General features: G+C 43.4%; 1 protein-coding gene across 3 annotated transcripts in view; it reads right to left on the bottom strand.

The window, feature by feature from the left end:
• FAM219A (family with sequence similarity 219 member A) overlaps window positions 1-13,668 on the bottom strand; it is a 135,008-nt gene that overhangs the window by 35,535 nt on the left and 85,805 nt on the right. For all 3 annotated transcript variants that reach the window (XM_026661302.2, XM_026661303.2, XM_026661304.2), the window contains exon 2: window positions 9,062-9,161. In XM_026661302.2, coding sequence (XP_026517087.1) covers window positions 9,062-9,161 — 100 coding nt within the window. The remainder of the gene's footprint in view (window positions 1-9,061; window positions 9,162-13,668) is intronic.

The raw sequence follows: 13,668 nt of genomic DNA, 5'->3' as shown, positions 1-13,668 counted from the left end.
CTCAGACTGTGGTCCTCAGAGCTGCTTCTGTTCAATGGTGAAGCATCTGTCCATGTCTGACAGATCCTTTGTTAGTCCAGGACACTTGAGTGTCCAGAGGCTTCTTTGGATAAATGACTAGCACCCCATCAACTCACTTTTTGCCCCCTGCGTGGCTGCTTCATTTCTTCTTAAATCAGTGATAACATTTTCTGATCCCAAGATTGGAGGGGGAGTAGCACACAGAAGGGCAGGACAGGACTGCAAAGTGGCCTGGAGACAGCTTAGCAGAAGTAGATGCTGGCTAAAAGGAGAGACTGTAGTTCTCAGGCACTTCTGTAATACAAATAAATAATTAAGAAGTGGTCCTCAGTATGAAAGGGTTAGTGCCACTGTGACCTTGTGTAATGGCAGCTGGCTTATATCACACCTCCTTCATTTTCAGCCCAGGGTAGGTATATAGGATCCTCTATGATTTCAGAGGGAGGACATGAATGTTTCTAGGGTACCGTCAGCATCGTCTTTGCCTGGGAACGGTAGTTAAGAGCCAAGAATAGCAATCTCCTTTCTTTGACAAGTGCATATTATTCCTACTCAATGCAATCCTTATCTGCTGGCCCAGCATTTTGGCACCAATAGCCATGAGGGGTTGCAGGCTGCTAATAACTGAACATGCGGTATAGAGAAGCAAAAAGGAGAGAACAAATCTGATCAGCTGTCAGATAGACTCATCTCTCATGAATGAAACGCAGAAAATGTTTGCACTGAATGAGGGTCTGCAGATGCTGTGGTCTGTTCTGGTGCCAGTTTATGTTAATTACACAGAGTTCTACTGGCCTCCCTCATAAGAACATAAGAAAGGCGGTACCGGGTCAGACCAAAGGTCCATCTAGCCCAGTATCCTGTCTACCGACAGTGGCCAATGCCAGGTGCCCCAGAGGGAGTGAACCTAACAGGCAATGATCAAGTGATCTCTCTCCTGCCATCCATCTCCACCCTCTGACAAATAGAGGCTAGGGACACCATTCCTTACCCGTCCTGGCTAATAGCCATTAATGGACTTAACCACCATGAATTTATCCAGTTCTCTGGATAAACCCCTCGAGGGGTCCTACTGAGAAGCTCACCTACCTAAGAAGACATTAGAAAGAACACTGAGTTTACAATAGAGAAATAACATCTGGGTAATTCAGGCTAAGGGTGAAACATTCCCCACGGGTGGGCTATGCAAAATGAGTTAGTGGATCCCACTTCCAAGGGAGCTCAGACCACAGAAGCCAGAACAATTGGCGCTAATTTTCCCCTTCCTTCTTTTTTGTGGCAGTCCCAGCAAAGGCGCCATGGATTGAATGAAATAAATTCTCCCATCAACCCAGCTAGAGCTGCCCTCTCCAAGTCATTGCGGAGGTATACTGGTGGGAAGCCCCCTTTAGGTCTCTCCAGGATGTTTCAGCAATATGACCTTTACTATATGGAAAAAAAGTAATGAGGGTAAAATATGCCGCATTACCTGCACTCTGGGTATAACTGGCATTCCTGCTCGCTACTTCTGCAGTGCTGCCTGCAGTGTTTCGTTCTCCATAGATGTGGTAAGTTTCCTCCTTGACTGCGATTTGAATTATACTTTGCACTTAGGACACCTCCTTCCAGTCCTCTGCTTGAACCATGGACCCTGCATTTAATTTCCTTAAGTAAAAATACATATTTGGCTTCTCTGATTAATTTCTAAGAGTACTTGTGTCAAAAAAAGAGGAGTTTCTGAGTCGGTCTTCTCCTGTGCCTAGCACATTTTTGAGTATTATATAAATAATTAGGAATATCAGCACCCTCCTCTTCACTAGCTTTTTACCAATCTTTTAATCCACTTCAGTGGCTTCACTCCTGGAGTATAACATTCATTTGCACCTCCCTCTTCTCATCGAGCTGCCCCTCACTCTCACCTGCCCGCCCTGTTCCTCCAACCCAGAGGTTCCTCTGGACCTTGCAGAACTCCAGGGAGTCACTCTTCTCTTCCAATCTCACTTCACAACTTTCCTGTTCACTTGAGTCTGTGACCGACACTCAATTCCACTCACCTCCTCTTTGCTCCCTTTTACTGCTTCCTTCCAGTCTCTCAACTCCAACTAACCTGCAAGAGTTCTTGCATCACCACGACGTTTGGAAGTGGCCTCTTTTTACCGTCCTATCCCCATGCTGCCTGCATGAGGCCCACTGTCCCAAAATCTATCGAGCTTTATATTCTCCCCCTCCTCACAAAGAGTCTTGAGATACTTTGCAAGAAGGATGCTCCAATAAATTGTATGCACAATTTGTTACAACTGGAAGGAGTAATAACACATGAAATTATGTTTAAATAAATTCCTCTCATCCCCAGGAGGCCTCCAAGTGGTAGACTGCACTTTTATCATCATGAAGACAATCAATAGCAGTGCTCTATTGCGCTGTGCTTCTGCTTCCGCATTACTCATTCCCCCAGCACACAGTACAGACACAAGCTGAAAGGAAATGGGAACTCCCAAGGGAAGAAAATAGCTTTGTGCACTTTAAGTAATGATGTCACTTGAGGTCACAATGCAAATGGTTATGGATATGGAGATCTGCAGTTTTCTCAATAGAGCTGGAACCTTGGGAGCTAGCAGAAGAGTTGCAATCTCTTTGTTAAAAGTGCTCTTCGAATCCACCTATACAGCTTGTTCCCAGAAACAACTGCTGCTCTACCTAATTAGCATGAATCGCCCTGTCTCAGAAGAACAATTGGGAATAATACCGTATTTGAGGTACTGACAAAAGGATACACTAATGGTATTGATTTGTTCAGCCACTTACAACCTTTGCTTATTATTCTATTATCTGTATGAAGTATTTAGATCACGGAGTTCTTTTGTATAAAAAGCCAGGAAAGAGGCCTCAACGAAAAGGGACAAAGAATAACAGGGTTGTACTGACACATTCAGCTCCACAAAAGAAGTCGGATTCATAGTTAATATGCAGATGTGCCTGTTACAAACAACATATCCCAGCATGCAATTCTCCCTCTTGATCTGAGAAGGGAATGGTCAGGTGGGGGCCTCGCAGTATTGCAAATAAAGGCTGCTGCCGTTGGCCCTATTTTACATAATTTAGCTGCAGCTCTTAAACTTGTGGCAAGCTGCCATGGCAACCCACAGCTGAGCAAAATCTGGACACCTGTCCTCAGTCATTACGTCCGACCCTATGCATCGAGTGCTGTGTCCTTGAATGCTGTCAGCAATGGGGTTATGCTCTCTGTAGCTGCTCAATGGAGCTGTTTTAAAAACAATCCCACACCCATTGCATTTCCTTTGAAAAGTCAAATTAAACTGGCTACCGAAAAAGAAAAAATCAGAGTTTCAGGAACACCATGGAGCAAGAAAGGAAGGCTACCCTCTACTGGGGCAGGGGTTCGATTGGAAAGGCACACATTTTGTTATCTTGAACGCTGAAGGCTCTGTCGTTCTCAACCGATATTGATTAGTGTTCCCTATACCTTTCCTTCCCAGCAGCAGAGCAATGCAATATCGGTCGTGAATCAATGTCATTCAAGAGGTAGGCAGAAGGAGCTAATACCACGGCGTGTGCGGTCAGACTGCCCTCTTTCCTCAAATGGATTAGTTCCTCAATTAACTCTGCTCTCCACCAAGCCAGAGCCTGGAATCTAAATCCATCCTTAAAGCCAGCTCTCTAAGGCAGGCTTAATGCTACCACATCGGGGGGGGGGGGGGGGGGGGGGAGACATCACGCTGCATCAGGCTTGAGATGGGAATTCTGCATTAAACTGCTAGTCTTAGATCACTGGCAGAACTACATGCTCTAAATAATGTTTATTCCGGAGAGTTGCTTGTGGTTTACAGGAATCCTGCCTGTTAGCTAACGGATGTTAATATGATAGACAGCACAAATTAAGTTTAAGTGTTTTCTGCATTTTGAGGTAGACAACCTAATTAACGTCTACACAGAAACCCACAAAAATCAGACAGACCGTAAGGAATCAGGAAGTCTGAGTTCCTCCCTAGTAGTACAGAATAAAATCTTAAGACTCTTGTGCACAAAACAATCTAGTGGCAGAAACAAAAGATGAACAATTAGCAAGAGGCAGAGGTTGGGCCAGTAACCATCAGGCCATTTTTTACATGGCCACGTGAAACTCGGATTTGACTGCTTGTCCCACTCTCACTTCCTATGTGCAACAGCTGTCGTTTGCTCAGCAGTCTCTGGATATCGTGAAAGAGTTCCCCTTTGCTACTCAATAGTGAGCCCTCGGGCAGATTAAGCAGCAGCAGCAGCACACCTCTAGCAGAATTCCATCGAGTCCCTGTGAACATCTCAGGAGAGGTGGGATTAGCACAGGGGAAAGTGGGAGAAGAGGAGAGTCCTTAGAGATCTAACCAGGGTTGCTACATTTAATACAGAACATCAATAAATATTTTGTCAGAGGACAGCTCCTCTCCCCCCATCTCTCTCCTTCAAATCCCACTTTTTCCCCATGTCCCTTCTACGCAGCTGTTCAATATCTCTTGCCTGTCCACAGTGCTGCTGTGTTTTGGGCCAGGGAAAGTGAGGCAGAGAGGGGGCCATCAGGAAGGCAGGGATGGAGTGTGGGGGCATGCATGCCTAACTTATAAATGCCCTCCGGGCTCCAGGAAAGGAGAATTTCCTCCCCAATAGTAGACCTGCTCAAAGAATAAATCGTACAATATCTCACAGAGCAGAAAAGAAATCTCCTGCAATGCAGTTGCCAGCAGGAAGGTGCTAGTACCCAATTATTTCATGCAATAGCTCTGCTGTTACTAGTACCAGGATGGCTCCTTGCTTCAAGAAGCAAGGACCATTTCGGATTGTGTTAGGAGATGATATAATTGAACTACTGTAGCTCACATGAAAGGCTACTTTGTGACACTTGCTTCTCCTTTTGGGGCTGTCTAGCATCAGCCACTGAATGTTTTAGAATTAAGAGAAATGTCAGCATGAGATCTAAGCTCGGAGGGAAAACAATTGCAACTAGGACAGTAGATAATTTATCTAGTGCTGCTGCAATTGAGGTCACTTCTACCATGCAGACTTGCAATAAAATTCCGAACAAAAACAAAACCCCTCAAGACTGCACCGCTGAGCACATGGATCTCCATCTGATCATCTGACACTAGGTCACCTCTGAATTTAGCTCATTGCATCCAAGTGTCTAAATGAGGGAGAGTCTAAAGGGAAAAGGTTACACGCTGAGGGAAGTGGAAAAAAAGGTCTTAATTACACCAGCTAAGTCTCCATTAGCTTGCCTTCTAAATTTGATTCAGAGAACATACATTTTCACACCCACTGAAATCTCATTCTTATTCTAGAACCTACAGCTTTGTATATACATGTCTCCTCTCTAGGCGTCACTAAAAACTGTCAAGACATCCTCGTAGCAGATCAGATTCAGACGTCTATAGTCATCGCCTGTAATTCTCATTTAGTGAAGACTGTTGATAGCTGGCAGAGAAGTTCTGTAGTACATTACTGCAACTGCAGGCAGTATCTCTGGGGACCATATTGTGTTAAGCATATGGATGGTTTATGGATGCAACTCCAGATAGGGAGGATTGCCACAGCTCCGCCAGAAACTAAGAATAGTGTGTGTGTGTACAGGGGGTGATTATGGGGAATCACTCAACTTGTAAACCGCCCTCCCCCCACCCCCGGGAGGTACCACCCCTGGGGAGGCTCGCATATGCTGTCTCAAACTGAGACCAACAGACGAAGAAAGGACTTTTGATATAAAAAGGCTGGGATTAAACGGAGTCAGGGCCTTCTTTCTGATCCAGCAAATGGACAGGACTTTTTGTCCAAGGGGGCTCCCAACCCTTGCAGAAGGGGTTGAAAAGACTTTGGCCTACTAGGGCCTTGTAAGACTGATGGCCTCTGGTAAGCTTTCAACATGCATACAAGAACGTTTATAGGTTTTTTAATACGTTTTCACTGTAATGCTTTTACCTTAAGAATAAAGGTGCTTGCTGAGAAAGAGCTGTGTGATAACTTGTACCTCTGGTCATAGCACTTGGAGAGACAGCAAGGCACTGGTGCTTGCCTTTAGGCAGACTGGACACAAGTGATAGCTGGAGACATGAGACCTGACTGGGCACTCTTGGAGTAGACTGTGGGGGCAGTGGGTAGGAATACAGGAGTAGTTACCCTGAAACTGTGACCATTACCATCCAATCCCTAGAGGTGATGACAATTCCTAGCCGTGCATGAAATTCTGTGTACCTTACTTTTGCTTCCTTGTGGTAAGATCGAGAGCAGGTGAAAGAAAATTTCTAAACCCTATTACATGCTCCAAATCACAACCACCAGGTGGGTGAAGGAAATCAGGGTGTATTGGAGTCCGCAAAACTCCTGTGATTTCTCACCCACCTACATAAAGTTCCATCTTGGAACTCAAATAATTAGCTCCATTTCTAAATTTTACATAAATGCTCTATTATTTACACCATCATTTGATCCGAAACATGGGTAGGACAAACCTAAGATACTGATGAAGATTTCAGCACAGAAAAGGAATTAGAAATGTGAAGTAGCCAAACAGGTGGCCTATGCATTATTAAAACAATACAGAATTGTGTGGGAATCACATCGGGAACTGCTGTCTTCCAATGGATATCAAACTCTGAGATTTACCCTTTGCGATTACTTTATTCTCCTTTTTCACCTATCAAAGCCCTGTCTTGTTCTCATAGGCTTGAGGTACCAGGTCCATTTGTTACACTTTACATGAGCTGAAAACACCCTGTGAATGCTTAGGTGCCCATACATTGACAGCAGTGTTGAAGAACACCTCATTATCAAGTGATTTACAAATAAGAGGCAAAGTCCCTGCCCCGAGGAATTTACAATCTGACACAGTGATACAAACACAGAAGGAGCGTCAGAATATATGTCAAGCAAATATAGACGAATTAAAGTATTATCAAGGCTATAATTTCATTAAGGGGTCAGGGTAATAAATCATAAGTAAATGCTTGTGGTTTGTCACCAGAACCAGGTGATATTATTTCCCTGGAACTAACTACAGCCCATTTGTGTGTTTTTTAAGATACGGTCCCACAGTATTTTTACTTGAGAAAAAGCTAAACGTTTTACTGCACTAGCTATGTTCAAGCCAACCCCTGCCTTTGAGGAATTATCGAAAACTCCAGTGCAACCAGGAGGCTCTTCCTATTCTTAACACCCATTCCTGAGCACCGACATTCCAGCTCCCATGCTTCTGTCACAAAACATAATGGAACACCCTTCCAATATGGAGGACATTCAGTGGCTGGACAGGTTAATGATTTTCAATACAATCCCTCTCCCAGGATGTAGCATACTACCCGTGCAGCATTCCCAACCACTGCTGGCTCTGGAAGTAAAAGTTGTGTTCATGCTGAGTTGGTATTTTAACAGAGCTCATTCAAACCAGGATTCCCAGAATGCGCAGGTGGTTACTATATGTCTGAATATCCATAGAGAAAACAGACAATGGATTAGTCTACTGTCAGATCAAGGGACTGAGTTTGACATTAGAACAACCGACTATGCTTTAACAATACTAAAAAAAAAAAGTTAATGCCACTATCTTTTTGGCACATCCGCAGTAGGACTAGAATCCTGACCTCTAAATGGCCCATGCAATAGCTGTGCGAGGAAAGCTACTGAATATTTATATAGCACTATAACTTTGCCCGGAGCATTGAAAAGATTAAAAAGACAATCGCTGCCCTGAAGAGTTCAAGACCTACACCAGACAGAAAATGAAGGAGAGACAAGAGAAGAGGCAGGGGAATGAGGGTTGAAACAAAAAGAGGTGAGCCACACTGAACTGTGAGTACATCTTGTAAGTCTGACAGTTTTTAAAAGTAGCGGCAGCTGACAAGGATTAACAAACCGCTCCAATGGCTCAAGACATCAAATTAGTCCCATTCTGCCCCATGTCAATTAACGTTCCTCCTAAAATTCTTGGCACAGCCACAAGCAAAGACTGGAATCCAAACGTGTGTTTGATATCTATATCTATCTACCTAGATCTATATGATGGACCATATTTCTACCAAAACTCGGGTGGGAGTTCTCAAATCTCTCTCTCAATTAGTCTGTCCGATGTGCCTGCTTAGTTAATACTCAAACTTAAGTTGTGGGAGTCCCTCCCTCTTGACCTACCAGAAAGGATGGTGTCACTTTTCGGCTCTGAAGAGTTGTATCAAGGTGAGATAAGTATTTAGTGGTGATAAAATGCTATGCTTATGAAAGTCATTGGGGATGAAATCCAGCTGCTGTCTTGAATTAAGCTGATGCTTTATCTTAACAGTGCATTTGTTTGCATATATGAATGAGCCCACCAGACACATATTTGCTTAACTAAGCAGGCACAGCGTATACACTAGTGAAGGGCTATGTCTGAGGAGAAATTCCACCAGAGTTATGGTAGAAATATGATTGTCAGACTGGTCAAGCGAATGCACTGCTGAGCTCAGGACAGCAGCTGGATTTCACCCCAATGACTTTTCTAAGCCTCACATTTTATCTGCCCTGAATATTTATCTCATCTTGATGCACCTCTTCAGAGAACAAAGGTGACACCATCCTTTCATAGAATAGAATCATAGAATATCAGGGTTGGAAGGGACCTCAGGAGGTCAAGTCGTCCAACCCCCTGCTCAAAGTAGGACCAATCCCCAGACAGATGTTTGCCCCAGGTCCCTAAATGGCCCCCTCAAGGATTAAACTCACAACCCTGGGTTTAGCAGGCCAATGCTCAAACCACTGAGCTATCCCTCCCCCCGAAGACCTTCCAGAAAGGGAGGGACTCCCCTAGCTTCCATTTTAGAAGCCCCAGCGTAGTAATAGAAAGGAGGTCCCTCTTGAGCAACTGGTTGTCTGTGGCATGGTCAGATTTGTCAGCTGTTCAAGAAGGTATCTTAACTGACTGGAGTGCTTCGGATAATAACAGAGACATGAGTGTCACACCACAGAATCCCATAGCACACTGCACTCCTTTGGCAAGCTTTCATTTTTAAAAAAATCATCATTCTGTGTTAACGCAGAGACTCACCTAGTTTCACTTGAAGTGGGGATGGTTTATAGTTCATGGCTACGGTCTCTCCCTCCCTTGTATCGCAGTCTCTGTCTGAGATAGATGCAGCTGTTGGATCCTGTTAAAAAAACAAAAACAACCAACCATTAGACATGGCTTAACAAACACAGATATGCAGTCATTTCTCTAATTTGCTGCTGGTTGAGTCCATCAGCATCCAAGTTTGGTAGGACAGAGAGCACAGCTGTGTGTTTTAAATCATTTAAATCCAGAGGCTCTACAGAACTGTGGAAGCCATTTAATAAGTTTAGGGCACTATTTGAAAAAATCAGTTTTCAATAGGCTTAGATGATAGATCATCCAAGATACTGGAAAGATAATACAGAGTTTTTCCATCACCGGTTCAAATCCAGCCCAGGTTGGTAATAACCCAGCCATTACCATCTGATGGCTGTTTGGTGACCTGTGTGAAATGCCATTGTAGTTTCAGTCAAGTTCCTAGCTGACAGATCCATATTCATGACTAGCACTCTGGTGGCACACCTCAGGAAGGCCAAGGATTGACTGGACATGGAGGTTGAACTGCTGGACCCTGCATGACAGGGGGTCAAGAAGCCTTTACTGCCTGTGCTGTACCCATTTTGCAGATAATTAAGCAAGGCAGTCTGCAGCACCTTGCAGCAGCACTGAAATTCTCTTAGAGAATCCTGATGTCCCATCCACCAGGCCCATTTGCAGAAAACCCAGGCAGTATTGTATGGTATAGTTTTTCCACTAACCCCTCTAACACACAGGTTGCTAATTCACACAATCCCATCACTAACAAAAGATCTAAAATCCATTCACTGCAAACTTCAAAGCTGTTGAAATCACCTTCGTAGCAAAAATTGCTTTTAATAAGGTCCATTTCTTCCCATCTAGGAGCTAGAAACTAAGCTGAAGACGTACGTAAATTCTAATTTACAACAGACGGAATTACATGGGAAAACATCAACAGAGTCCTGTGGCACCTTTAAGACTAACAGATGTATTGGAGCATAAGCTTTTGTGGGTGAATACCCACTTCGTCAGACATAATGTCATTACATGTGTCTGACGAAGTGGGTATTCACCCACGAAAGCTTATGCTCCAATACATCTGTTAGTCTTAAAGGTGCCACAGGACTCTCTGTTGCTTTTTACAGATCCAGACTAACACGGCTACCCCTCTGTTACATGGGAAAACATGTGCCTAATATTAAATCCAACTATTCCAGGGATACTAAATACTGGAACATGCCATTTCAGATAAGATAGTTCTTTTCAGACTCTCCATTTCTTGAAATGTGCATTACTAAGTTTTGGGTTTTTTTAATCAAGCCTCCCCGCCCCCCCAAAAAAACCCTACATAATTTGGCACTTTGGGACATCTGTTTCCAAGAAACCAAGAAGACTGCCAGTTGCCAAGAAAGGGGCTGGTATACTCTGCCAACAATAAAAGAGGATCCGTTAGTGAACAATTCCTTTACGCAATGTCAATAGCCCTGAGCTGAATACACACCCTTCTGCACAAGGTCTCCCTCGCTGTGCACAGAGTATGTTATGCCTTCTGAATAAAGCGTACTCATGAACTAAAAGTATGGCAGTCCATTCAGGATCAGTCTTAATAGAACTGGGACCTTCTAGAAAATTTAAGGTGGCAATATTTGACCCAGACACTATTTATTTGTGTTCTCTCAGCAATTATTGCTTTTTACTACTAGTAGTATTTTATGCTTACAGTACTTTTCACTCAAGGATTTCAAAATACTTTACAAATAAAGCTGTATAACACAACTCATTTTACCTTCCACTAATGCCACCACATCTGGGAAGGAATGTGGCAGCTGTTTAACAGCCCACAACAGTAGTTTAGGACAGGTAGTAAAGATAATATAGTCTCCAGTTTTGTTAGGCCCAATAGAAGTATCCAAATGGATTTTAGGAATGACATGAAGGTTGAAAGTTCTACTCTTATGAAGAGAGACATCAGATCTTTACTAACCTTAACTGGTCCGGGCCTGTTTTACAATCACAACTGAAAGGCTGATTATCTGGATAACTTTATAAAATAGAATTGGTCTTTAAAATCCACCTACCCACTTAATTTGGTCATGTTACAATGCAGGTTGTGTGGCAGGTCATTGACTGGAACACATGGGTTATAAAGATTACTTTTTCACAAGTCAGTGTCCAAGTGGTACCAAAACCTATGCAAAAGGGAATATATGACAGGGGTTCTGATGAAATATTTAGCTTTGCAAAGCTGCTGGAGAGAGTGATAGCAAAACTTTTTACATTAAAAGCAGCACCTTATCTGCTCAGTGTAGAAATTAACATGCTGAGGGAGCAGGAGTTCCCCATGTGCAACCAACAACCAGTTTGCCATAGAAGTGTGCACCTTGGCCTCCCCCGGCAGAGGCTAACACTGGAAATTAGCTATCCAGCGTCAAACTGGGAGGGCCACAAAAGGAAGTCAGTTCACAACATGAACAAACTAAGGTTTAGACTGAAAACTTTTCCATTTGCAGGGTTTTAAGATTAGTAGGTCAATGGTAGATTGAGAAGAGAACAGGCTTAGAATATGGGGCTCTCCGCCTGAACAACAGTCACCATCTAGAGCTTCAAAGCACATGTCCGGCCTTCTCCCGTCTAAACTTAAAACTTATGGAAAACTGAATCAAAACAGGAGATAGTTTTCCTGATGCGTGTGTGTGTCCATGGCTTGTAAGAGCAGAAGCATTTTAGCATTTGCATATCATTTTATGCACATTGTGCTGCAAAGCACAAGACACCATAGTAACAAACTGTACTAAAAACATGAAGGAATCTTCCTGGTATTTTTGTTGGAATGGTCTCTACATAAAATGGAATGCTCTGCTACTGTGCATTTTGAACAGGTTACTCCATATAGCCAGAGAAGCACTGACTTGATTAATTAGCCCTTTTCTCATTGAAATACCTGCAAGCACATTGAAATACTACCACATGCTATTCTAATGGACGTTGCGTGTGTTTGTTTTTTTACAGAATTCTATAGATCGAGGCAAACATTCTATACTCTGATTTTGCAATTACAGCTGTGCTGTGTAACTGATCGTAGGTCACATGATATTATTTCAGTTTGCTGATTGGGATGAGCACAATACTTCTAATCAGAAGGAAAACTTGAAGCCACCGTAGGGGCTTCAAATCTTTGAGAGGGGTCATCTCAGGGAATTTTAGAAAATGTTAAGCCTTTTGATTTTCGAGCCACCTAGTCCTTCATTCCTGGGGTGAAACAAATCAAGCTATGGCAAGAATTGCAACGGAGTTTAATTTGAAGTTCTCTCACAATATAATTGTGGACGCGCACACAACTGCAGTATCCTAATTGTGGGCTCAGATTCTTGAGAGGTTCGTTTGTTTACTTCTCTGGCAATGGGGATATAAGGAACCTTATCCTCTTGCTAAGCTAAGCACTGTCCTAGCCTTACAAAATATGCCATTTCTGGACGGTTAAAAAAATTCATTTCTGCAAGCTTTTGTGAGAGTAACCATTGCTTGAACTTCACAAATTGAGAGCAAATACAGAAGGGGCAATGAGACGGGCTGAAACAAACCTTTTTTCAGGCTTGTAAGGAATGCTCAGGGTTCTCCCTCCCCTCCCAGTATTTAACCAGCTTTACTAAGAATGAAAGCTCTGCCATATCAGATCAGACCAATGGTCCATTTAATGTGACATTCTGCCTCGTACTGTGGCCAACATGGAATGCTTCAGTGGGAGGTGGAGAAAAGAACCGATGAACCTCACAAATTGTGCAATCTTGTATATGGACAACAGAACTGTGCCGTGGGCATTAATATGCTATTAGGATACCTTGTAAAGTGCATTCGGCTTTCCCTCTCCTCCTCCCTTGACATCCTGCAGGCCTGAATGTCTCTCCTACCCTCCACCCCATGACACCTTCAGGAGAGCGCCAGCCCGCTTTGAATGGCCCCTGCACCTGGACATCAGGGTGACAGAGTTCCCACCATGTTTAGCTGTCCACTTCGAATGCTGCTAACGTGTGTTTTATTTCACGTAACACTACATTTAGCTCTGTCTGCTCACGCGCTCCAATCCTAAGCAGCAGCCCTATTTAAGGCAGTCGAAAATGTAAACATTTCATCGCTCTGCTCCCTTTGGTAAATATTTTGAACACTTGGGAAGTTTTGATTTTGATGAGAAGATAGGGAGAGCTCTCCCACCCTCAAATGATAAAAAAAGGAATGATATGCAAAGCTTTACCAATTACTTTACTCAGCAATTCAGAGATGCTAGTTTGATAATCAGAGGCTGATTCATTGTGACCCAGTTGCTTATTAATGTCACGCAGATCGTTTCCACCTAAAAATAGCTGGATGTGCTTGCATACAAGACACTCTGCCAGCATATTGTAAGCGATTTCACACTTGTCTCCATGAGCGACCAGTGGAACAGAGAGCCTCTTTGCGTCCAAAGGCTGTTCTCCTGGGCTCATACACTCTGCAAACACACACAAGGAGGGACAGGTGAACACATTTTGCTTAGCTTTGAAACCATTCAAACACTGAGTCTGAAAATTCAGCAAACGTTATCAGCTTCT

This window comes from Terrapene carolina, unplaced genomic scaffold (assembly GCF_002925995.2).
Source record: "Terrapene carolina triunguis isolate 2854851 unplaced genomic scaffold, T_m_triunguis-2.0 Scaffold998, whole genome shotgun sequence".
Taxonomy (NCBI): Eukaryota; Metazoa; Chordata; order Testudines; family Emydidae; genus Terrapene; species Terrapene triunguis.
This window is presented reverse-complemented; position numbering and strand designations above follow the sequence as displayed.